The 27977-nt window shown below is 43.1% G+C and overlaps 1 protein-coding gene across 1 annotated transcript; it reads right to left on the reverse strand.

The window, feature by feature from the left end:
- Positions 1-38: 38 nt before the first annotated feature.
- LOC121545004 (chloride intracellular channel protein 4) lies at positions 39-27961 on the reverse strand. Its single transcript, XM_041855321.2, has 6 exons — positions 27505-27961; positions 8680-8789; positions 5194-5319; positions 4949-5055; positions 3619-3800; positions 39-1920 (listed from the first exon to the last, which is right to left on the reverse strand). Exons 1-6 carry the CDS (start codon positions 27571-27573, stop codon positions 1756-1758), a joined length of 759 nt encoding a protein of 252 aa, XP_041711255.1. The 5' UTR covers positions 27574-27961; the 3' UTR covers positions 39-1755.
- Positions 27962-27977: the final 16 nt, after the last annotated feature.

Here is a 27977-nt window from a genome sequence, read left to right on the forward strand (position 1 = left end):
CTGGAACAACCCCCAGCAATCACGCCCACAAACCAGAGTCCCAATAATAGGTTTATTTCAATAATGTCAATATTGTTTAAAAACAAAGCCATGACATAGCCTGGATCTTTTCTTCTGAAATTGACATACACATTTCATCATTGTAGTGATTTTTGAAAACCATCTGAGCAAGAGGCCAGATAAGAATAAGGCCAGAGGAGATGTCTTCTAGTACTAAAACCCAAGCAGGTAAAAAAAAGGCTTATTCTGAATAATCAAAACAAATATTTACAAATCCTTTTATAAAATTTGTATTACAACAAATGTCTGAAAGGATGGCAAAACATGGGGAGAAGAAACAAACCAATATATATTTTTGCTTTATCCACACTAAAGCATTTTGAAACTATGACAGAATACTACATTCACTACCGTTGAGAGCATTCTAAATAATGAGAAAAGGAAATCCTAAATGATGGTCATTACATTACCATTCTCCTCTCCCCAATGCCTTTTCTCATAAATATCTATAGTGTCACCTTTTCTGCTGCCTGATCGCACATTGGGGTTCTTCTGTATGCTATAGCAGAAAGCGAGACGGCAAGTGTGTGTTTTCATTTACTTCACTAGTTTAGATAACAGGAGTCATTCAATCCACAGTGAGACCAGAATAATGTCCCCTTTTTGGTGGCAGAAGTGTAATATAAACTACCACTGCTACCAGCACAACACACGCTAAAGACTTCCCTTCATACCTTACAGGAGAGAAAAAAATGTTATTTTTGGGCAAATTGAGCTTTACTGCCAAGAGTGTCAGTGTCTATATGGAGCAGTGATATGAGGCAACGCAGTGATGAAGGACAGTTTGTATTCCCATAGAAGTCCAAATGGTTGGTTTTGTTTGCTACATATTATCTAATATTTCATGCATCGTAGGTTCCCTTGTCCTGAGCTGAAAACATGTCATCTAAGGACTTGGTACAGGTACATCTCTAAGTCTACTGTAGACGGAGCTCAGCTAGCATAATTGACATGGATGTTTGCACCCATGTGTCCACATACAAGGTTATGGAGTAAATGGTATCAGAGCATGGACAACAGGTAGCCTTAACTGTATTATAGTTATTCCAATTGACTCAAGCAATGCAACAGTAAAATGAAGCATATCGCACTATGTCGTCAAACTCTGTGGTTTGGCCTAGCGTCTAATGCACTACATGCAGTGAAACCTGCCCTCATTTACCCTCTAGAGCCAAAAACACTGAAGCTTTCAACACTGTTTAAACCAACTCCTTAGCCAACACACAAAATCAGTCTTGTAATGGTCATTATCATAGCAAGCCTAAAAAGCAAATCAATATTGAACAGACAACAGAAAAAAATGCTTGTGACCATATTCCCGTGTGGAATCAGAGGGTCAGCCGGAAGGCCACTTTATAAGGAGTGTGTGTTGATGGCCCTCCAAAACTGATAAGCTCGGATACACACCAGCCTGCGTCCAATCTGGCAGGTATCTCGACCACCTCGCCAGTCAGACGCCTCAAAACAATCATCATAAAAAAAAGACAACAAAAAAGCAATAAACAAAAGCAATGGACCTTTCTGAGCTTCTTCATGTACTCAAGAGATCTTCCAAAAATAAAAAGAGAAAAGTAGGAACAAAGAGATTCATGCATTAGGTTTGCTTTAACTGAGGAGTCCATAGTTCTTTCTCGTGTCTGAACAGACCAGTCCCAGTGCTGGGGAGGGGTAGGGGGGCGTGGATGTGGGATGGGCCTATTTGACCAGCCTCTTGGCCACGTCTTGGTAGGCGATCTCAATCTCTTTGTCGCTGGGGCAGGTGTTGGTGAACTCCTCGCGTGTGTAGGCGTTCTGCAGGTACTGCCAGATGCCAGTCATATCCTTGGGAATGTCAAAGCCTCTGTACTTTTTGGTCACCACCTGTGGATGGAGGGGGACATTGATGAAGTAAGTTAGTCTCAGAACAAACTTTTAGAGAACCCGTCCCTCTATAGGCCAAGAGTGGTACAACATGACTTGAGTAGCAGAATGGCATGCGCTACCAAGATACTCTTGCATAAGATGTTTTGCAAACACCAGCATTCCAGCATTGTGCTACCTTATCAGCAAAGGAAGCTTTGATGAGTGATCACTATAATAGTCCACTATAATAGTAGGTCGGGCTCACTTGGGGAATAATGGCGCCGGAGGAGATGGCTGCCGTTGTACGGGCTCCTAACCAATTTTGTAAGTAAGCATTTCACACTATGTCGTCAAACATTGTATTGTATTCTAGTTTGGGAAACCCTGGCCTATACAACAAGTTATTGCTCACATATACCCTGAACAAAAATATAAAACGCAACATGTAACAATTTCAAAGATTTTACTGAGTTACAGTTCATATAAGGACATGAGTCAATTGAAATAAATTAATTAGGCCCTAATTTATGGATTTCACATGACTGGGCAGGGGTGCAGCCATTGGTGGGCCTTGGAGGGTATAGGCCCACCCACTTGGCAGCCAGGCCCACCCACTGGAGAGCCAGGCCCAGCCAATTAGAATTAGTTTTTCCCCACAAAAGGGCTTTATTACAGACAGAAATCCCCCCGAAGCCGGATGTGGAGGTCCTGGGCTGGCGTGGTTACACGTGGTCTGTGGTTCTGAGGCCGGTTGGACATACTGCCAAATTCTCTAAAATGACATTAGAGGCAGCTTATGGAAGAGAAATTAACATTAAATTCTCTGGCAACAGCTCTGGTGGAAATTCCTGCAGTCAGCATGCCAATTGCACGCTCCCTCAAAAACATCTGTAACATCTCACACACACATCTGGCTCATTTGGTTGTGTATTCTATTTAATACAGGTATGGTCATGCAAAATGTATCCAACGAGACCCCATTGAGTTGTTTGGTGGCCATATTGGAAAAATACTTCTGTGTGATTCCAGTGATGGCCCTGTATCTACAAATCTTTTTTTTAAAAACTGTTTTAACTGTGTGTGTGAAATTTGGTGCCTCTATCAGCAAAGTTACAATCCAAAAACATAGTTGCCCCACTATATGGAATGCTATGGCTAAGCTTCCATTATTCTAATGTCAATGGCATAATATGGGCGATTTTTAAACAATAGTTGTAGCTGGTGCTTTCAAAGTTGGTTATATTTTCAGAATCACTTGTCAAACAATGTTAAAATGTATCAGGGTTTCCTTTTTAAAGCAAAGGTAATTATGATATGTACCCCAGAGGTCAAAGGTCAAAGTTCTGTTGACCTGAACATTCAGAAAATGTGTCTGATGGATAGCTGTGAATCAAAGCTTTCCAATTATATATGGTTAAAGGGTATACGTGAGCAATAACTTATTGTATACTGACATTGTCTGTAATAGGGAAAAATTAATGGGAAGGAGGAATGGATGAAAGAAAGTGATAACCGGAGAAAGCTCCACTTGCTGCACTATTATTACACATTTTCCAACTCCAGGAACATAGACCTTCACAGAAATCACTATGAGACATTGGCACCCCAAGTGAGCCCGAAGAGCCATATTTGGGGGTCTGGCTCATGGACTATAAGGACTCTGCTAACTCAGCTGTAATGTATGTGTAATATCCTGTTTAACATCCTCAGTCTCACCTTGACAATGTGCAGCTTGGGCAGGAGGTTGCAGTCAGCCAGTGTCATCTCGTCACCATCCAGGAACTTGCGAGTGGAGATTTTGATGTCCTCAATGCTGTTGTGGTCGATCTCGTCAGGCAGCGGGGAGCGCAGGTACTCATCCAGCTTCTGCAGTGTCTTCAACAGCCCACGCTCCAGACCTACAGCAGAAAAAGGAACATTTATCATCTCTCATTACACTATCGCAACAACTGTCACCTGCATTATAGCATTCACAAACCAGCCTGCCTGCATTGTTGAATATTCTGGACCCCTTTCCAAACAAACACTACAGGAAACATACAGCAGAGGGCAGCATTGCATAGCAAGATGGCAGAACTAGAGCTGCCTTGCATAAATACTTTCAGACATTCCTCACTCCCAGTTTTGGCATTTTCTTGAGCCCCCAAATAAGGTGTGGTCCATGCAGCCAACATAGATAGCAGGGGATGGACTCATTGTGGTTTATTGAGCAAAGTCTACTGATTTGAATGCAGCGTATGTAGCCAGTTGGAGAGAGTGTGACAAGGCATGTGTTTTACATTTACAGTCTTATAAATAGGGCATGCTTATCATTCAGATATGACTGTCAGCAGTAGTGTTGACATAGCCCAGAAGGAATTCAAAGCCAACCATCACGATGGATCAATATTACCGCAGGGTGGCGAATAGAAACCATACCATCCAAGATACCAAACAACATGAACTGATACTGTATGTCATAAAACAGCTGACCCCAGATTAACATGGCATACAGACAGAGAAACATTAGCCAATATGACTGAGGCAAAGCTACAGTATACTGTCATCTGTTGTCTTGTACAAATCATGTCTTCCCATGGTCATAACACAATATGATTGTTGTGTTATCAGCTAGTTTTTATAAGGCAATTTATCATCTATAGCTGTGGCATGGCTGTTAAACCAAAGCTAGGGAAGACAAGAGAGGTGCTTTGAGCTCATGTCCAGGCCATCTCTCTCTGTTGTTTTTACCAGGCTGTTTGGATGTTTTTTAGACAGCCCAGCCAGGTGACATGGGAAACAGGGGAAGGAATGAGCCTGGGGACAGAGAGAGGCCACCCCAGAGAACAAAAGCACTGTGTTCCCGTGTCAGACCCACACTCTCACCCAGCCACCAATCACCTCAGGCTACCGCTGTTGCCTAGCAACCACAGAACTCTTCCTGCGCCACCAGTGTGACTCAATTTCTGAGTATTGCTCGTCCACTGACTTTTGAGTAGTAACCTGGAACTAAACTTTGTGTGTGTGTATAATATATATATCTGTTGTGTAGGGAGAGGAAGCTCACCCTCGTTGGCATCTGGTTTGGAGTTCTTGATGAAGGCTGAGAACTTGGCAAAGATGTCCATCCCAGTGGTGTTGGACTCAGGGTGTCTGGCGCCAAGCTTGGTGAACCTACACACACACACACACCTGGTTAGATCTGACAAGCAGAGTGTATACTGTATCGTAGGTATCTACTCGTGGAGGCAGTGTGATGTGAAGTGCCTAGTGGGTGTAACAGCCCGTTGCCAACCAGACCAGACGACTCACTTGGGTGGGCTGAGGACATCCTCCAGGAACTCCTCGATCTTGTTGACGTCGGTCTTGACCTCCCCGTTGAAGGTGATGAAAGGAGGGTGTGTGCCTGGGGCCAGGTTCTGGAGGTCTGCAGGCTTCCTGGGGAGCAGAGAAGAGAGGGGATTTAGTGGGCATGTCACAACGCACTAATAAATACTCAAAATCAGCCAAATGCAATGCATATCTTATACTGTGTTAAGAGGTAGCCTGGCGGGTAGGAGCGTTGGGCCAGTAACTGAAAGCTTGCTGGATCGAATCCCTGAGCTGACAAGGTAAATATCTGTAGTTCTGCCCCTGAGCAAGGCAGTTAACCCACTGTTCCCCGGGCGCCGATGACGTGGATGTCGATTAAGGCAGCCCCCCTCACCTCTCTGATTCAGAGGGGTTGGGTTAAATACGGAACACACATTTCAGTTGAATGCATTCAGTAGGAATAACTGACTAGGTATCCCCCTTTCCTTCATGTTGTTGAAATGTCTGTCTTGTTTGTATGGATGACTTTGCTGCAAAACCAAGTTCCCCCTGGGGATAATAAAGTTTTATACTACAAAACTGAGCCATCACAGATTACTCACTAATCTATCCCTTTATATCCCTATAATCCATCTAGTCTTTATCTACTCTTTAAAAATAATCAACTATCATTAAAGCGTTATTCTGTGTCTCCCCCAGGGCCCAGTTCTATTGCTTTTGCAGATCAGTGGGCTGTGGCCCATAGACAGGACACAGTTCCATGCTAGACTGTTCCAGACCACTCTAGCCCTCTACAGCCATCCCCCCTCAGACACCCTGGGCTGGACTTTATTTTCAACGGGGTGATGTATGCGCCTGTGAGTTTGTGCATGTGTCCGTGTCCATTCTTCTGTCCGCAGTGCTCAGAGCAGGCTTCTTTTGTTCCAGATGTCTCTGGGAGGTGAGATATGATGAACACACAGAACATAATGAGTGTGTGATGAATGACCCATCAACAACACAAAGCCCTGAGTCATGTTTCATAATCATCAAACAAAAAAATACATAAATGAATTTCAAAGTAAAATCAGAAAAAACAAAATTATTGTATCTGGTTTGTCGTGTCTGAGCCAATTCACAAAAAAAGTTTGCCGCAAATTAACTTTGATGCAGAGAACTGCCTACCACTGATCTATATATAGAGACTGCTTCACTTGCAGGCCATGTCACCATGCAATGTTATGTGCGAAGTACAGTGATTAAGGTCTCCCTACAAGGGGAGATGTGAAACAGACTCGTAAGACCAACTAGTCACAGGGGCCCCCAAAAACAGGAAGTGACCTCAACCCTTTGGCATGAGCACAGGAAGCACCCTCGCCCCATGGCAACATTAAGGAACAGGGGGAGGGGGTAAGTGTACTCTGAAAAATATAAATAAAAATGCTTTAATATGTTATTCAAAGAATTGAGCCAAAAAGGCTTTTTTAATAGTTTTCCATAGCAAGGTCACAAAACTTAAGATTATAAAATGTACTGTCCTTTAGTTCCATACAGCAATAAAAAGGGATAAAATAGGACATATTTGTGCAATACTTTGCCTCTTTCTGTTGACACACTACTGTGTGGAAAAAGTGAACCCTTTATCAGTCGTCTAAAAAAGGCCAAAGCAGTATGTGGTCAGAACAGCTGAACAAAGACATGTTTGACAAAAGAGGGGAAAACAGACACTTAAGTGGGCGGACACCCTCCACTGCCTTTTACAAGACCTCTGGAAGCTCGTCTTACACACCCTCACACACAGACATAGATACATGTGCAAATACATTCACAGATAGCCAAAGACACAACATCCCGGTGCCTCCAAAAGTAAAAGAGAAGGTTGCTCTGTGTACTACCCAGTCTTGTCTTGTTTTGTTTCCAACTCTAGATTACCCACAGGACCAACCCTGGCAGAGGTAGCAGTGTTTGAGCTTTCTCAGGAGAAGAGATTCTAAGCGATGCATAAGTATCTGCATGGTTGAGCTATCCCCTTTACAACACTTCATCAGAGTGCCTGCTGTATACTATACTGTCAGTCAGACAGCAATGATGAAAGGCCCATGGAAATCAAGAGTCCATTTCTATATCTGAAAATAATCACACATACTGTATGGCAACAGCCCTGGCCTGGGAAGAGGAAAAACAATCAGGAAGTGTTTAGATGATGCATTGAGGGATATAGTCCCGTGTAGCTCAGTTGGTAGAGCATGGCATTTGCAACGCCAGGGTTGTGGGTTCGATTCCCACGGGGGGCCAGTATGAAAATGTATGCACTCACTAACTGTAAGTCGCTCTGGATAAGAGCGTCTGCTAAATGACTAAAATGTAAAAATAATGGTTGGGTAAGGAGCTGCCAGGCAGCCTTCTACAGAAAATGGGCAAGGAAGTTTGCTGCAGTTTCAGCCAAGACTAAATAGTGTTCAAATTACTTTGGGAGGGGAAGATGATCCTTTTAGATTCTGCTTTGATCATTTTTGCTTTGATTTTAGAGTAAGAAAAATACAATTTACCCCCAAATCTAGGGAGGAAGTGATTACAACCTCAAATAGCCTCTCCAGAACGCAGCTTGTTTATTTTCCAGATTTCCCCGGGTTGGGAAAGGTCATGGGAAAACCAAATAAGAAGTAAGGGCGGTGAAAATGTTTGAGGTGGGGTTGGATCAAAGTGTTAGTGGAGAGCCCAGAAAAGCTCTGGGAGGCAATGAGAGAGAAGAGAGAGAGAACATTCCCCTGGCCCTCCAGGAGCAGAGGAAGAGTAGAAGGCTGATCCCTTCTGGGGGAATGAGCTAGCTAGTGTTACTAGGTGGTGGAGGAGAAGCTAGCTAGTGTGATGATGGAGGAGCTAGCTAGTGTGACGTGGTGGTGGAGGTGCTAGCTAGTGTTACGTGGTGGTGGAGGAGCTAGCTAGTGTTACGTGGTGGTGGAGGAGCTAGCTAGTGTTACGTGGTAGTGGAGGAGCTAGCTAGTGTTACGTGGTGGTGGAGGAGCTAGTGTTACGTGGTGGTGGAGGAGAAGCTAGCTAGTGTAACGTGTTGGTGGTGGAGCCAGCTAGTGGGACGTTGTGGTGGAGGAGCTAGCGTGATGTGGTGGTGGAGTGAGTGCTCTAGCTAGTGTAACGTGGTGGTGGTGGAGCCAGCTAGTGTGACGTTGTGGTGGAGGAGCTAGCGTGACGTGGTGGTGGAGTGAGTGCTCTAGCTAGTGTAACGTGGTGGTGGTGGAGCCAGCTAGTGTGACGTTGTGGTGGAGGAGCTAGCGTGACGTGGTGGTGGAGTGAGCGCGCTAGCGTGACGTTGTGGTGGAGGAGCTAGCTTGACATGGTGGTGGAGTGAGTGCACTAGTGTGACATGGTGGTGGAGGAGCTAGCAAGTGTGACGTGGTGGTGGAGTGAGTGAGAAGGCTAGTGTAACGTGGTGGTTGAGTGAGCAAGATAGCTAGTGTGACGTGGTAGCGTGTAGTCTCCCTCACTCACCTCTTCAGGTCCACTGTGGTGACATTGAAGACCACTCCCTTTAGCCACAGGATCATGAAGAGTCTCTGGGAGAAAGGACAGTTCCCGATGCTCTCGCCATCACTTCCCGCCTACGAGAGAGCAAGGGAAGAAGGTTAGTTTAGTTAAGATTACATCAGCATTATTTACAGATAATGGATGACACTCGCATGACATTGTATCTGTATGATAGGCTCCTGTAAAACCAAAGATGGCTGCATGGATTAGAGAAGTGGTTCTCAAACTTTTTGACCCGCAAGTGGTTCAAACCTCGAGACCCCCGCACACGCAAACAATCTCTGCGCAAATGTAGCCTGTCATTATAGCTAACGGTGATGCATTTTCAAAAAGCAAGATAAAGAAAGACTGTTTTACACCTGCATTTTGAGCTGAATGTAATTCATGTTAGCAGCCAATATCAACTAGGGATATCATGTCATTTCTCTGGAGTCCAGAGCAGGATCGGATGGAAAGCATGGTCTGTCTGTAGCCTTTTTCTTCCTCACAAATATCGTAATAAATTCGCCAGAATGTTACATTTTCATCCCATAATTATTGAAAGCAGTGTGATGTTACAGACATATAGCCAAAATTGGCCTATCTGAATTATGAAAATGATCAATGAAAAATCGGCAGGCAGCCCATTGTTCTGTCAAAGACGCATCTGTAGCAGACTGAAACGAGTGCTCTCTAGTCACTAATCTGGATATGCGCCCACCATGCTGATGACTGGTCAACAGTCAAGATGCGGTTCTGAACCACAGATGTTTTTTTGACAAGAATTTGGTGCAGTACCGCAGGTCAGTGTTAGTAACCAGATCGAATAGGCAAAGACATAAATCTCCAATACAAATATACACTGCGTGTACAAAACATTAGGAACACCTGCTCTTTCCATGACAGGTGAAAGCTTTGATCCCTTATTGATGTCACTTGTTAAATCCACTTCAATCAGTGTAGATGAAGGGGAGAAGACAGGTTAAAGAAGGATTTTAAAGCCTTGAGGCAATTGAGACATGGATTGTGTATGTGTGCCATTCAGAGGGAGAATGGGAAAGAAAATATTGAAGTGCCTTTGAACGGGGTATGGTAGTACTGTAGGTGCCAGGCGCACCGGTTTGAGTGCGTCAAGAACTGCAACGCTGCTGGAATTTTCATGCTCAACAGTTTCCAGAGTCCATGCCCCAACGAATTTAGGCTGTTCTGAGTGCAAAATAAGGGTGCAACTCAATATTAGGGTGGTGTTCCTAATGTTTTGTACACTCAGTGTATATAGTCTATTAAAATACTGTCTGTTTCACACTCGGGACCCCCAGTTTGAGAAATACTGGATTAGAGGCAGGGAATCAAACATGGCTGACAAAGATCTAAATGGGTCTTGTAAGCTGATCACAATAAAGTCAAGGTTGAGCCTTAAATGCAAGGGTCTTGGAACACTAACATTATCAGACCTCGATTGTACAATTTCCAATGACCAGGGGTGTTTTACTGAACTGACTCAGCACAGGCCTATTTTGAGCAGACAATGATTCTTCCACACGGTTGCGAGACTAGCTCCCCTACACCCAGAGAGCAGGCTGACCTCTGTCTCAAACGCTTTAGCACACTTCCACAGCCGCCTCCATTCATCCACACTGACAGTCAGCCAAGTGGAACACAAACCCCTGATGTGACTAAAAGGGAGCAGGACAGCTTCTTGTGTTTCATTAGACCATGTATTTGAGTGGGAGGGGAAGGATGATATGTCTGACAGTGCTTAATCAGCCTGCTCATCCTTCACTGTGAGACCATCACTTCTTTTGAGTTGTAAAACAACATTTAGTTCTTAGAAGAACGATGATGGACAACCTGTTATCCAAAACAAGAAACCGGGCCAAACTACTGTTATCAGACAATCTCTGGACATGGGGAAAAATGAGGAACTACCCACTAGTAGAGATCCATCACCACACAGGGAATTTTCCCTTCCTCAAATAGATCTGCTACTTTCACCTCCACTGTATGACAAACTACTACTGTGCATTAGAATAGTGTACACACAGACCTCCAGTCCAAGCAGTAAAAAGGAGGCAGTGAGGAGAATATTCTAAACACTCCGCTGGCAGACACAGTGTCCTATAAACACACCAGACCAGAGATCTCTCCAACTACCACCGCTAGCAAACTCTCCCCCTCACCCACTCCCTTTCTCCCCCTCAAGCTGGTCCATATCAACAGGACTCTTCAGTACAGGCAAGTGCCAGTATCCAGCTTTGGGTGTGTGTGTGTGTGTGTGTGTGTGTGTGTGTGTATTAGTAATAGATGTGGGAGTGAGGAAGAGATGGGAGATCAAAGAAAATGAGTTTAATGCAACTATCTTCCCCTCATGTAATATTAATATGTTACACGTGTACAGTAATTACTAATTAGGAAAGTGGGTAAGACTTTATTTGGATAGTCTGTAGAACATCTACAGACTAACTATCAGTAACATTTTAACTAACTAACCCTAACCCTTATCCTAACCCCAAACTTAACCCTTACCCTAACCCTTATTCTAAACCCTAGCCTTAGCAAGCAGTTGCTTATCAACAGATAGTATGACCATCTGTAGAGTATCTACAGATGGACTATCCAAATAAAGTGTGACCGGAAAAGTGAAATTAAATATTAATGAGTAAAGATCTTGTGTAAGCAAACATACTATAGCTGGAAAAGCCAGTAGCCTTTGATTTGACTTCTACTAGTAAATAGTAAGAGTATTTTCAGTTTTAAAACCAGCTCATTCTGAGTTTGTGCTTTGATTTCTGGCATTGACAGCGATACAACACTACTCACATCATCTTGCTACTGTCACTATTGATCTCATCAATGTATTTTCTGACATCAGTCCCACTTCATTATGTTTTTTCCTCTTTTAAGAGGATCAACTCAAGCATAGTCTCAGCCCCTTTCATACGGTCCGAATCTTCCCCCTTTCCAGATTTACACAACTGGTTATGGAGTGCTCCGTAGAGACAGTGAGCTCAGAGGAAGGCCATTCTCAGAGCCAGTTCATTCTGAAGAATGGCCAGTATTCATCCATTCAGAAGGGCAGGGACTGAAGGTCATCGGAGCATTGACGAAAGGAATTTCTTCCCTCTCCAACTGTAACAAGTCTTCACTAAACTGAATGGTTGCATGTTCCCTCTTGGATCTGTGTACTTTGTATCTGTAGATATCCTCTCGCATATCCATCCTCCTCTCCATATTTCTTTCTCTGGTGCCCCCTTCCCTCTGACCAGTGCAGAGGGTATCTTGAGGAAAATTCCTCTCAGATTCAGCCCCATTCCAACGTCAAAGACATGCATACACTAATTAAAATAGCATACCACAGACTTTTGAGTTATGGACTGACAGACCTGTGCCAACATAGGGCTGGGCTTTATGGAACATTAATAAAATCGTATTACTTCACATGGAGCTAACGTCCCCCTCTACCACTAGAAATATGTCCATAAATAAAATCAACAAGAAAATAAATACGTAGCCACAATTGAAAATGTATTTTTCTGTTTTACTTTTTTTTTGTAGAGGCACGGCCTAAAGTGGTCCTATGAATGAATAGGGGACTTCCCAGACTGTTCCAGGCAGGGTGTCCAGCTAGCAGCACCCTGCTGGTGTGTACAGCCAGTCTGCTGATTCTCACTCTCTCTCTCTGTGGTGTGGAGGTCCAGTGTGTTCTCTCCATTTGATCTGCCTGCTGCTAGAGGCTGGAGCTGCTGTTCTATCTGTTGTTAGAGCTCAATTCAATATCTCAAAAGGTTGGATTAGATCACAACCTTTGTTCAATGTCCCCTCCGTATGATTCCATTCCTGTCCTGTGTATGAAAGGTTAGCTATCAAATCGTATTGCTCTGTTTGAAATCTCAGGTAATTGTTAGCTACCAAGAGTTCAGAGAGATTACTTCTTGTTGGTTACTATGTGTTAGGGGTAGGAATGACAGTATGACATGGTTACTGTTCCCATGACGATGGAGAACAGACTCGCATGACATGCAGCCCATAATAAAGAGGGGATTATCATTTCACAGAGGTATCCATGTGAACGGCATCTCTTTGAGAATAAAATGGTACGTAGACATAAAATACATGGATTTCAGCCATGTTCAGTATATGAATGGCGTGAGCAGCAGATTTAGGGGTGAGCTAAATCAAAGCCAGTGCTCAGAGATGGCCAGCCATGGTAGAGCAGATGAGAAAGCCAAACTATGTCAGTCAGAACATGGCAGGGATCCTGTCCACTGGAGGCTGCAGACTGCTAAAGCAGAAAGCAGACATCAAAACAGGCCTTGGTCTGATCTTCCAGGTACACACATATCAGAGCTGCAGAGAGCCAAGCCCTAGTCTGCTACTGCCACAGACTCCCTGCAGCCCTGCCTTCTCTGAGACGGAGGGAGCGAGCGGAGGGTGGGAGGGAGGGAGATAGAGAGGAAGAGAGAATGGTGGAAAATGAGGGAAGACAGAAATAGACTGGTCGATTAGCATAAATCTAGTTAAGGAGAAAGGGAGACAAAAATAATAGATTGAGTGGATGAGAAGGGTCTAGGGGAAAAGAAAGCAGAGCACAAGCCACACTCGGCATTATTCGCTTCAGAAGTAGCGTGCTGCTTGGTGCTCTCCTCTTACCCTCCCCCATCCTGGGCCCCTCAGTAGAGGCAGGGGGTAGAAACTATTCCGTAAATGTCCTCTTGGTCCCGCCAAGGAGGGTAAGGATGCTTGTAGCGGTGCATTTCTGCTGTACGTCCCCTCTGACACAGCTGTATCTTCAACACACTCACAAAGAAACTGTCTCAAGACAAATACAAAGAAGCTGATTTACAGTGAAGTCATGTGTAGATATTCACAAAGCCACTGTAAATGTTTAAGACGTTCAAATCAATAAAATGACTTATTATTTAAAATAAAAATAAATAAAAATAAAAATAAAGTATATATATATATATAGCTACAAACGGTTTAAAATACAACCCCATCCGATTTTGGGGTATTTGAGGGACACGGTAGCTGTGACACTAAGCCCCGTCTGAAGCCGTTAACTGTCATAACTAAAATCATGGCTTAGTTCCGTCTCTCTGAGTGGTGTAACAGGCCCTCCAACACGGTTCTCTCTCAAGTATCCATTGCTTTGAGCAGTGTCCCAGAACTGTTGCATTCTGCATTGTGAATACAGAGCTCCTTGTGGGGAATACCCAGCAGAAACTGTTTGTGGACGGTTCGGTGCATGTTACTGGATAAAAAAAACAGACCAATAAAATGTAATGTGAGGTAAGAAATTATTTTGGGCCAGCACCTAATATGGTCATGAGATCACACTGATGTACGTTTATTTTCATTTTCAGTGATTCAGCAGTGATCATAATTTCACATTTTTTATGTGGTAAGAAAACTGCAATCCCACAGTACTTACTGAAAAATATAACTTAACAAGTCGGCTATCATTCAGTAAATGATTTAGCCTAGCACTATCGATTTATCTTATTCATTTCCATGTTAAATTTAGTCAGGAGTTGCTGATGATTGCATCATATTCCAAATAAATTCTCAAGAGATTCCACATTGCGCCAATGTTGGTATTTTACTTACAGCAAGCAACACATGCTACAACAGCTGACAACTACTAAAGAACGTTAGGCTTCTGAGATAGAAGTACGAGAGAACCTGAACCAACACAGAGACAGACCGACACATGTATGCACACACACACAGGCACGTCACACACACACACACACACAGTTCGTCCAGTGGAGAGGATGACTCATGCCGAAGTCACAGAATGTCCAGGGAGGCCCACCGGAGCACAATGGGACCTCAGTCATCCCCATCTCACCCCCATCTACAGGAGACACACACTGCCATGTCACCAGCGTTGAGGTGACCTCAGATCATGATATCGCTTTCACCCTCACGCTGATGGAGCTACTGGTGTAATGACCATCTTGAGGCATGTCAAGTCTGACGGTACTGTAGGTCTCAACTAGCTTCAGGATTTTGTAATAGACTGGCTACTCAGAATTTTAACTGGCATTAACAAAAAGGTGTCTTTTTCCTCATGTCCCATACCATTTTATGGCTAGGAACATCACAGCAATATAATCATGAGCTGTACCACTCTGTCTCCCTCTCTCACACACACACTTTAGGGAATGTATAAAATTACCAGTCAGGCTATTCTCATCAGTGCCTTTGTAATAACATTTTTAAAAGTCCTCATCATTGAGGCCAAAACACTCCACCAGAGTGGTGGCTGATCAACGCTTCAGACCGGGACTGGTAGCATGTCTATTGTTTTTCCTTTGGAGAGTTCTGCCCTGTCTGATCCAGGCCTAATTTTAGTAACATGATGGGCATGTCCTCCCCTCCACTTACAGTTAACATTCTAAATTGGGCGGGCTCGAGTTCAGGCCACACTTTTACCGAATAAGGAGCTGGCGGGGGTCGGCCAACAAGCGCTCCGCGACATAGGAGGAATGTCCTCTGGGAAGGGAAGGGTCATGTTATGTCACGCCTCCCCTAGGCTGGACAAGCATGCAAACTGGGCGTGGCTGAGCTGGGATGACTGGGGCAGCTGGGTCTGACTGGGCTGGGATAGGCCGAGTTGGCTGGTTTGGCTGATGTAAGGCTGTTACTTGGAAGGCAAGGGACTGAGGCTGACTTGGCTAGGGCTAGGTTGATGAGGCTGGGTCTGTGGTCAGAAAGATGAGTGTGGAGGAGTAAGGCCCTACGGGAAAGGAAATGCATCACACCCTGGTGTGGCTCTGACTCATGCGGACGACATGGAGTGGAAACCTAACGTCTCCCAGACAGACAGGCCTACAGAGGTAGAGGACTTTAATCTTTTAACATGAAAGCTTCTTTGGGAAACTGACCAAGGGGTGGAGAGGGATAAGATTTAGCTCACTCTGAGTCATCAATAATGTGACCGATTACTCTCCCCAGGTTAAGAATAATAATACAGTATAAAAATTACAACTGAAAGTCGGGTATGAAGTTGAGTGAAACATGATTCAGGTAAAGTTAGAAGCAAATAAGATATAAACCAGGGAAGGGAGAAAAGGAAGCAGGTGTGCAGGAGAAGTGAAGATGAAACAGTTCCTGCTCATCTCCCTGTGACGGTTGTTTAAAGAGTGTGTTCCAACACAAACTCAGCACTGGCCGGCTCACACCGAGGTCTGGGTGTACTGTGACCCTCCACCTCGACATCAAAAACAGACCCCAAACAGGTGACTCAGACATACACTACATTCCTCACCTTCCCCATCACTCTGTACACACACACACACACACACACACACACACACACACCTGTAAAATACTACATTTAGCCTTCTACAATCTGATAGAGGCAACTTTAACACAAAATGGAGTGATTCCCTGAAAAGACGACTACAGTCTAGACCATTCTGAACGACCCCTTGGCTCCAGTATTGTGCTATAGGTGTTTGCCAGTTTAGCAAAGCCTGCACCATCGCCACACAAACCAACAGCAGCCTCATCGCTCATTTGAACTACACTAGGCATGGCTCGCTGTCGCTCATTTAACCTGTGTGAAGATACAAGCAGCATGTAAAACATAAGCAGATGGGATCGAATTGGGTTATACTGCCTGCCCTCAGGGTAGATTCCCTACATTTCTGAGGTCCAGCACTGGAGCACCCTGTTAGCAAAGTTGATGTAACAGAGAGCTGAAGATGTCAGAAGCAAAGCTGATCTATAAATGTTGTGTTTCTGTCCGAATTGCTGCCTGCCCTATCTCAACACATCCTGAACTCCTCACTATGTTCCCCCTTTCTCCTCCATTTTCTCACTGCCCATCCATCCTTCTCCCTCATTCCTTGCCGTTTAAGTTAGTCTCGTTTCCTGTCATTGGTCTACAGGAGAAATGCCTCATTAGCAGAGGGCTTCCTTGGGAGCAGAAGGATTCAAATGTCAATTTCCTAACAGGCACCAAGCCTTTCCTCTGAACAGGATGGCATGAGCACACAGCATGCTTTTCATTCACCGAGAGAGATGTGTCCAGAACATTTAAACAAACATAAATGTAACTGTTGAATCTCAACAATATAAATAAATAAATATCCAGTCCTACACTGAGTGTATAAAACATTAAGAACACCTGCTCTTTCCATGACATAGACTGACCAGCTGAATCAAGGTGAAAGCTATGATCCTTTATTGATGTCACTTGTAAAATCAACTTCAATCAGTGTAGATGAAGGGGAGGAGACAGGTTAAAGAAGTATTTTTAAGCCTTGAGACAATTGAAACATAGATTGTGTATGTGTGCCATTCAGAGGGTGAATGGGCAAGACAAAAGTTCTAAGTGCCTTTGAACGGGGTATGGTAGTAGGTGCCAGGTGCACCGGTTTGAGTCAAGAACTGCAACGCTGCTGGGTTTTTCACGCTCAACAGTTTCCCGTTTGTTTCAAGAATGGTCCACCACCACCCAAAGGACATCCAGCCAACTTGACACAACTGTGGGAAACATTGGAGTCAACATGGGGAAGCATCCCTGTGGAAGGCTTTCGACACCTTGCCCCGACGAATTGAGGCTGTTCTGATGGCAAAAAGGGGTGCAACTCAATATTAGGAAGATGTTCCTAATGTTTTGTACCCTCAGTGTATATGGTCAGGTCTTTCGAAACATCACTGATATAGTGCATTGTAACTTGGGTTGACCCCAATTAGTGAGCTGGTCGAATGTTTGGTCTACCAATATTTTTTTAGTCGAGCAGTAACAGATAGATACACACAGTGCATTCGGAAAGTATTCAGACCACTTTACTTTTTCCACATTTTGTTACGTTACAGCCTTATTCTAAAATGGATAAAAAATAAAAATAAAAAACGTTTTCTTTTGGGGGGGGGATCATTGTCCTGTTGAAAAACAAATGATAGTCCCACTAAGCGCAAACCAGAAGGATGGCGTATCGCTGCAGAATGCTGTGGTAGCCATGCTGGTTAAGTGTGCCTTGAATTCTAAATAAATCATTGACAGTGTCACCAGCAAAGCACCCCCACACCATCACACGTCCTCCTCCATGCTTCACGGTGGGAACTACACATGCGGAGATCATCCGTTCACCTACTCTGCGTCTTACAAAGACACGGCGGTTGGAACCAAAAATCTCTAATTTGGACTCATCAGACCAAAGGACAGATTTCCACCGGTCTAATGTCCATTGCTTGTGTTTCTAGGCCCAAGCAAGTATCTTCTTCTTATTGGTGTCCTTTAGTAGTGGTTTCTTTGCAGCAATTCGGCCATGAAGGCCTGATTCATGCAGTCTCCTCTGAACAGTTGATGTTGAGATGTGTCTGTTACTTGAACTCTGTGAAGCATTTATTTGGGCTGCAATTTCTGAGGATGGTAACTATAATTAACTTATCCTCTGCAGCAGAAGTAACTCTGGGTCTTCCTTTCCTGTGGCGGTCCTCATGAGAGCCAGTTTCATCATAGCGCTTGATGGTTTTTGCGACTGATCTTGAATAAACTTTAAAAGTTCTTGACATTTTCTGGATTGACTGACCTTCATGTCTTAAAAGTAATGATGGACTGTCGTTTCTCTTTGCTTATTTGAGCTGTTCTTGCCATAATATGGACTTGGTCTTTTACCAAATAGGGATATCTTCTGTATACCAACCCTACCTTGTCACAACACAACTGATTGGCTCAAACGCATTAAGGAAAGAAATTCCACAAATTAACTTTTAACAAGGCACACCTGTTAATTGAAATGCATTCCAGGTGACTACCTCATGAAGCTGGTTGAGAGAATGCCAAGTGTGCAAAGCTGTCATCAAGGCAAAGGGTGGCTACTTTGAAGAATCTCAAATATAAAATATATTTTGATTTGTTTAACACTTTTACATGATTCCATGTGTGTTATTTCATAGTTTGATGTTATTCTATGATGTAGAAAATAGTAAAAAGAAAGGAAAACCCTTGAATGAGTAGGTGTATCCAAACTTTTGACTGGTACTGTCTATATATTTGCACCCATCTCAGAGAACTAATCCATTGCGGAGGCCTAGACTAAAAGTCAATTTATGCTTTATCTGAAAATGTGGTCGGAGGCTCCATATGGAGGGTGTGACACAATCGCATCGCCTCCAGAGGCATGCAGAGGCCAAATCGAGCTCCATACCGCACCGACATGTGCCTACCAAATGTTGTAACAATGCAGAGGGCTCTGTATAGCTCCGCATTGACATGATTGGTTGACGTTATAGATCCTGTATAAACACAAACCAACTTCCTTGACAACAGCTCTGCACTGCTCTGCAAAACGCAAGAAGTATGAATGCCCTGACTTCTGCTGAGGCAATATCACCGTAAATGCTACATGGCCAATGCAGACGTGGGATTGACCATGTGCCCAGATGCACAATGCACTTCTCTCCAGAATGCGCTCTCTCCCGCCAATTTGTTTCATAACTTCATTGTGTGAATTGTTTTTGTTTGATTGTTAGTGTATATCAATTCCCCATTACATATATCACCAGTAGTACATTTACCGTTAATTCCTAATCTACAATGTTTGTTACTTTGGTTACGGTAATTTATTTTAATGCATTCAATATTATTATTTCTGTCGTCCATTCTCATTGTCGAGTGGACACATTGTTTGCAGAGTGCACAACCTATGCTACACTTGTGAGAAACAAGTTTTGGTTTATGTCATTCCATTTACGGGTTGTCAATTTAGTCATTGTCTTTTGTTGAGTAAGGATGCGCACGCATAGAAGTAGACCTATAGGCTACCTGGCCTGCGCATATGTAGGCATATAAATGTGCCCATGTGGGGATCTGATAGTATTTCTGATTGGCTTAACACACCACCACTAATGACCTGTGGAGCTTCTCAAAGTAATGTTTTCTTCACCTCAAACAGCAAGCAAATGAAGTCGGTTTTACATCCATTGAGAATTACAATAGTTCCTCAATGTATTTTATCAATGTTACAGCTCTCTCCCTTTCGATAACCACTCAGCGTGAAAGGGGAAAATGTCATGATCTGATCCAGTGGAAAGGTCATAAAATAGGTCTAGCTGATAACTAATCAGTGCCTGACTTGGACTGAAATAGGTTCCGGTACTCATTTTGGGTGCTGCTACTGTTTATATTTAGGTGCAAGAGCTCCACAATACTTTTGAGCTAATATTCTATAAGAGGTACTCAGCTCTGGTGAGCTCCTGCCCAAGTCAAGCGCTGCTTCTTATCCCTTGCGAAAATAGCCTACAGCCAGAGCTCACTGGCGTGGGAAACTCTGGCTTCGGGCTGGACCAAATTTAAAAGTTGATACAATGTTTCAAATTCGTTGCAGACAGGCCATGTGTAGCCAATGTTTTTATTTGTTGGCTTTATGTAGGCTATTTTTACATAGTTGGCAATAGAAGTTACTTTTTAGGTTTGTATCATTTTCATTTAGATATCATTTTTATTAACCACATGACAATGATTTTGAGATATGAAGACATTATTATAAATGAAATTAAACTGTTTCACGAAAACGTGCATATGAAAACCATAACTGGCACGCAGAATGGTAGAAATGGTAAGAAATTGGCATTCCACATGAGAAAGGTTGCAGACTACTCGTGTAGCCTATTACCGGCAACTTCAGGAGAGTAATGGCAGAATCTGTGAAATCCAGCAGGAGCGGGAGGAGAATAGTTGGGTCAGGTTAGGGTTTCTCTCTTCTGGTTATCTAGCTTTCTGGCGCCCTCGAGGCATTTGTCTTATTTAATGAAACCATAAGCTCAACGCATATAGTTGATTTTATTAAAACACATAGGGTGTGTCGATATATGGAAAAATACACGTTTCAAAATGTCGACCAATCGATTGTTCGAAAGAACAGACGACTTTCGGTCTAGCAATATTTTTTGGGGTCAGGGACAGCCCTAATTATAACACCCCCCCATCTTGTGTTGTGTTACATCGCAGTGTCCATTTGGCCGAGGCCCAGTCCTAACAGTTTTTAATGATGAAGCATTCTGAGCCCAGATGCTGCACAGTGCAGGGCAGAGCTACCGCTCACAGCTACAGGACTGTTCCAGACCATTCATCTTTGTACCCCAACTCATGATGCTGACTGCAGCACTACAATAGTACTTGGAGAGAATAAACTGCTATATTGATTTTACTAAAAAAAAATTTAAACAGGCTACTCAATTGCCTTTGTGCCACTCAGGGGAGAAAGAATGTGTTATACTCATGGTCTCAAAGTAATTATGCAAACAAGTGGCAAATTGAGATTGACATGTAGAATGCTATCAGTTGAAGTCAAGTTGATACGAGTATATACTTGTGACACAAGTTAAAGTTACTGCAGGGACACAAACAACCCAGAGTGTGTAAACTGTGGATCTTGCAATTTTAGACAATGACAACAGAATGGCATGACTAAGCAGAGGCAAGAGGACAGAGTTGCCAAGACATCTAGAAAAGGTAAACTAAACATATCCTGTTTTTGCCAGAGTACAAGCTGTTCCTAATAATTCTCATACCAAACTATTATTATCCTATGATGGCAGATCTCACATGATATGGAGTCACACAGACAGACAAACAGACAGACAGTACAGGGAGGGAAGTGTAGGACATGAGCAGCTCTTTTCGTGATGTCTCTCTGGCCTGAGACTGAGGGAGAAGTGTGTTGACCTTTAGGATGTTATCCTGGGAGGACATCCCTGCAGGGGTTCTTTAAAAACCAGTGACTGGTACATAATTGGGCTCTGTCGACATGGTTTCCATGTGATTCTCTCTGAGTAGCACAAAAGCACAGACGGACCCCCTTCCAGCCACAGGACATAAGAATTGATTACTTTAAATGTTTATTGGCACTGCTTTCACCCATAGAAATAGAATCCATAGATTATATGCCTTCCTCATTGGTAGGAGGTGGAGGTGTGCCTTTATCCCAGCATGATGACAGCATTGGCACACTTGCTGGCAGAGAGACAGCATACAAACTAAAGATGAAAGCATGTCCTTTCTGGGTTCATATGTGGAGTCATCTGTATTGCTTCCTGTTCCATACAGTAATTTAGCATGATATTGGCGTGCTGGGTCATTGTGGCATCGTGCATTTGTGTGCCTATAGATGAGCGATGCCCTGAGTCTTGTGGTAGTATGGGTCATCAAGGAAAAATTACCACACTTCCTGTCCAGTGCTGGAGGGTCAAACCAAAGTGATTAGTGCACATGATGAACAGTGCAGTCTCCTAACAGAAACTTCATAATAATCACTTAGTCATTCAGTTCACATGTTTGTTTTTTTTAAGGGGTAGATTAGCTTTAATATTGCAGATAGATTGTAACTTCCATCAATGTAATTGTCTGCATCACTTCCAATCCCCCCATATGTTTTTTTTTTCTCGCACACACACACACATCCTTTTTTAAAATATATTTCCCACCACCCCTTCCCTAATTGGAGTAAACTAGTGAAAAACAATGCTTAGGCCTCTACTTCCAGCTTATATATACACATGTTATGGACACAGTCAATTTTAAAATAATTATATTTTGTTTGTTTTTACTCCTGAACTTCCTCTACTTTAAAACTAGCAGAGATGCCACAATGGAATTTTGATATACGCCCGTAGAGCAGGGATGGGCAACTGGTGGCCCACACCCCCATTTGTAGGCCCAACCATTAAATAAATTATGATGAACTTCACAGGGTGGTGAAAGTGCACGGTGATGAGCTTGATGCTCCTTTCCAATAAATATTGAGGGTCTTATTCTGGTGACATGATGATGGATGCTTGACTGCCGTTTGACAAATAAAAATAATCTTGCTCATTTGTCTATAATAATCTCATCATGTAGACTAGCCTACCCGCACAGTCTACCCGCACTGTATCTGCGAGCTGTTGGCTAGAGCGCATGTGCCAAGACCAGAGTAGGCACATTTGCTATATAAACGCAACAGTTTTTGTGACAAAACTATTGGTAGAGTTGAACATCCGATGGAAACACATTGAACTTTAGATTTTTATTCGGTACATGAACACTTAAGCAAAAAAGTACATTTTGTGTGTACTATGTCATCACGCACCGATTTTTATCCGCAACAAGTCCGTTTGGTGGAAACACACCACTGGTGGGAAAATATGCATATTTTCTTAATGCGGATTTTAGAATATTCACATGAAAATCAGTCGCCAATTGGATGGAAACCTAGCTACTGGCAGTCACTAAATTAGCCATGTCAGCTAACAACTTTTTGATTGTTAAGTTGGTCTAGCCAGCTATATAAACTTGCAGAAATCATGTCCGAATACCGACCAGGCACACAGGGTTTTGATTTTGTTAGTCACCCTCACTCAGATATCATATTAACATGGCATAAGGCATGGCAAAATGTGTAGAATTGCAGGAAATTTGCTTTAAAACTGCAACAATGTCTCTCCACCCCATGGCAAAATGGATAGAATTGCAGAACCCCCTGATAAATCAAAATCATAATAATCTAGACCTTTATTGCTCCTATATGAGCGGACAAAAATACACCTCTTTACTGATTGGTTCGCCTCTGTCTTTCTCACTCAAACACCCACATGGACAGCCATACACAGTACCCGAGCACCGCCCCCTTCCAATAAAACTGTTGGATTTTCAAATCCAAACAACAAGAGGTCTCAATCCCCCCTATACAACTGTTTGAGAAAACCAATCAATTCATCTCAAGCCAACTTCTGCGCGAATACAGCCCTAACAACGGACTCTTGTCCAGACCAGTGTGTCACAGCTCTCCCTCGCTAAATACCACGTGAGTCACACCAGCCGGGCTACAATCGCAGGGGCTGAAGGGTTGATTTTACATCAGGTTAATTCTGCAATTCCACTTTAATAAAACCTTGAGGCCTGAACTCACCTCTACAACTCACCTCTACAATAAAAACTGTTTCCATAGAAACCTTGTAAGACAACAGTACACACTGCAGCAGGTAGATTTAAAGCAGGCAATAACCTCATATCATCCTCACAATCTAGGTGGGTCAGCTAGTTTCAATGCCGCTAATGTCTCTCCTCTCAGACGCTAGCAGGATGATGAATGGGGATCAGGATGTGGAGGTGCCATGACGGCTCCACTACACCAGTCAATGCAGAGAGCACACAGTGAGCCTTATCAGCTGTTCCCAGTGGCCACAGTTTGTGTGGTGCCTATGGCAACGTGCATGCCTGCCTCATTGTCTAAGACATCTGCCTGGTGTTTAAAGCAGCAGAGCGGGAACAATGATGGACATCCTGTAGCATCAATAATGGATGAGTTATATGTCTGCCTCTACTACAGAGCAATGGATAGGATGTAGGGAGAGAATGTGCCACCTATCAAATCCTCACTTTCTGTGTGCACACACTGACAGAAACACACGGACAATGGGGGACGATCTGTACACAAGCACTACAGAGAGAGCACACACAGCACAAGAGAGGGTTGGACTGGGAAGTGGTTGTTGCCACATATGATGTCACCAGGGATGATGTAACTGCTCCTGTACGCAGCGAGGGGTGGCTGACTGGGGTAGCTAGCTAGCTAGCTAGCTGTCACTAACACCTCCCTGTTAGTGATGCGCAGGTTGACTCATAACACACAGCGCCCCAAGTTTATATACTCGAGGTGGGCTGACTTAGGGTCATTAAATATTGTATGGATGAAGGGCGGGTTGAATAAAGACAAAACAATACATTTAAAAAATGCCATAAATGTATAATTATTGTGCAATTTATATCTATAGGCTACATTGAGGTTTTTCTTTCATAATTTTTAGGCTATCTGGCATTAGTGTGTAAGCCTAAGCTTTAGGGCCTAACTTTACGCACGCCAATTGCCAAATGCTTTTGGGAACGGGCAGATAAAGTTCATGTCTATCCACTGAGGCAAAAAGATCCTCCGGCAAAAAGGACAATGTCGGAGTTTAATTCAATAAGAGAAAAGCTGCGAAATGAAGAGTTGAAAATAAAGAGATTATACAAATTCGACAGTCACAAGATGGGGACTTCAAATGGGCCTATGGCACGTCAAGGGAACTGTAGCCTTTGATGCAGAACAGAGCCGCATGTATCTAGATCACACTGTCAGCATCATAACCAGTATGATCATAATCACCAGTGAAATACTGCTCAGAGGAGTGCAATGAGTTTACGTCACCAATAAAGCTTGGTTTCAGGTTCAAGGCCTCTACGTTTTTTTCCTAATTGAATTCAGACCCCCTTACCCCACTGGGGTTCCACCCCCTCTCCCTGTTTTGCCTCTCCTACTCTTCCGAGCAACAGGCAGAAGAAAATAAAAAACTTTCCGGATCACAAACAGGATTGATGGGAGTCTATAGGTGTCTCTGATAATGCATACTACTGTTCTCCAAGCACGCAAATTGGAGCACGGGATGGTCGGAGTATGAGTCCAAATCAAAGTATGCGAAACAGAGCACGGAGGGCTCCAATTTGCGTGCTTGGAGCACAGTAGTATGCATTTTGAGAGACACCTATAGACTCCCATCAACCTTGTTTGTGATCCGGAAAGTTTTTTTATTTTCTTCTGCCAAAATTAACACAGTATGTATTTATTAACGTAGAAAGATAAAATACTGTTGTCAGGCAACATATGAGATGTGAATAGGCAACATTTCATTCCAAAGTCTGAGTGTATTTTCTCTCACTTCAGCTCAAGTAATGGCCACCATTGATTTCAAGAAAATGTACATCATTTTTACGTGGCAGCGTCATATTTTGAAGCATACATTGACGCAAGCTTCAACGGAAAGTATGCAAAGAAATATGACGCAACCACGTAAAAATGATGCTGATCAATGGTGGCCAATTGAGCTGAAGCGAGAGAAAATACACTCAGACATTGGAATGAAATGTCTGTTCACATCTCATATGTTGCCTGACTACAATATTTTATCTTGCTACGTTAATAAATACATGCTGTGTTAATTTTGGCATGGTTACCTGCCTACAATACCCATTGTAGTGTGCATAGGTCGTAAACCCATAGTAAGTCAATAGACCTAATTGGCTAGCTACTATTGTTAACTAGCCAGATAGCCACAAAGAATTGTTAGCTAGCTACCCACGAAGAATTGACATCTACCTTGGAAAACATTGGTTTTAGGTCATTTTTGCCTGTTATACTATCTGGTTAGCTACATTATTACGATTGACATATAGCTAGCTGATAGTTATGAAGTAAAACGCTTGCTTTGTGTATATCTTGTTTCGTCTCTATTGCCATTGTCCTGGCTAGAAGAAGGAAGGTTCCGTGAATGGGTAAGTCCATAGTAAGTCAGTAGGGCTAACTGGCTAGCTAGCCACGAAGAATTGACATCTACCTTACATAACATTAATTATAGGTAATTTTTGCCTGTTTAACTAGCTAGCTAGATTACGATTCACATCTAGCTGATAATTATGAAGTAAAACATTTGCTTTGTTTATATCTTGTTTAGTCTCTATTGTTGCCATTGTCCTGGCAGGAATAAGGTTCAGTGAATGGGGAGATGCAGCGTGAGGTAATACAGTAGGAGGAGTGCGAGTGCTTCTCAATGAAATGTTTTATGTGTTCTCCACACCCTTGTCTTAACAAGAACGTACTCAAAATAAAGTCCACGGAGAATGCACTTGGAGCATGAGTGTGGAGCAGGTAGTATGCACATTGAGAAACACCCTATAAAACATTTCAGTCCTATTCCAGGTCAGATATCAGCCTGTGATGTCCCAAACTTTCTAGTGCATAATTTCCTTTTTCAATTGAGTAACTTTACAATATTGAAATGCAAGGTCAAAAAGCTAGCTATATCTTCCTTAGAGACACGGTCACTACAACAAGCTGTATTACATGCCAACTAAGGGGGAGGAAGGTATCCTCATTTTGGCAGACTTGGATTTTAGTCTGGAAGGCAAATACTTATTTCCCTTTTCTGTGAAAATGCCAAGCCAGTGAGTCACCGATTTCTTATAAACTTGTGGGGAACCCCTACCATTATCAGCCTAAACAGGACATAAGCCCAGTAATTGTAAATATATTCTAACTCTCTCCAATTGACAAATATCAAAAGAGTTTCTTCCATCTGTCATCTCCTTCCAAACCTTACAGATATCCAATTTTTGACAGGCTGGAAATATTGTATTTCAATAGGGCCGCTACATTGTTTCGACCAGCGTGCGACCACCCGGTGGCGGTGCTACAATGTATCGTTTCGATTGAGTGAATGCTACAATGTTGCACTGGTTAATAAGCTATCGCGAATCTTTCCATTACATGTATAATTCACGCTTAGTTAAGTTACATAAAATCGAGGCACACTTGAAAAGGGGGATGGATGCTTTTTCTCCCTCTCCTCCTGATGATGGGAAGAGCACAGAGCCGCGGTATCCGCCCTTCACGTCTGATATTTACCCACATGGCCACACTTTGGGAGGGTCTCAAAAACGAACCTATACTCGAATTGTTACAAATCGTAAAACGTTTGGGAAAACTGTATGCGCAGTACTTAAAGTAACCGTTTTTGAATGCAAATGGAAGCAATATAATATAATCAAATGGTACATAAATAACGACAGCCCACTTATTAACTGTCCTATGCACTCCAAGAAAGAAAAGTAGTTTATATATTTACTTTATACCGGTACCCCCCAAAAAAAACGTGTCCGACTAAATACATTTGTTAATTTAGGCCTAATATCTACGTTAACTTATTATTCAGAAAAATACATTCAAGGAGCAAACTTTTCCCAATGCGACAGCCTGCTGTAGAATCTATTCTGGAACGTACCTTCACAAAGAGCTCGATAATGGGCTCGTTATCCGCCTTGATTCCATTCTGGGGTACTGACAAAGACATTGTGAACTAAACTATATAAACTTTTCCAAACGAAATCTTCTTTCCGCACCAAACGGGTATCTTTAGCCTACTCGCTCTTCTTTGCCACCCCCTTTCCACGGAGTTTTCGGGTAACCGCTTTTCCTAGGCTGGTGGCTCGCAGTATTTCTCACACGAGTGCTGAGAGGAGAAAGTCGACACAAAGATAGCAAGGGTAGTGGGCTATTGGTGCAGCCCGTCCACAAAACTAGATGTTGCAGAACAGCTCCCTTTGACTCTTCGGTATCTCTACAGGATTTCCGTGCACAACAAATGATTGTGATTTATCAAACTGTTGCACGCAACATAATCATTGATAAATCAGAGGCATACTATATTTCTGCGCTCGTGAATGACCGTTAAAACCCCGCCTGGAAAACGCCCTC

This window comes from Coregonus clupeaformis, chromosome 29, assembly GCF_020615455.1.
Source record: "Coregonus clupeaformis isolate EN_2021a chromosome 29, ASM2061545v1, whole genome shotgun sequence".
NCBI classification, from domain to species: Eukaryota; Metazoa; Chordata; class Actinopteri; order Salmoniformes; family Salmonidae; genus Coregonus; species Coregonus clupeaformis.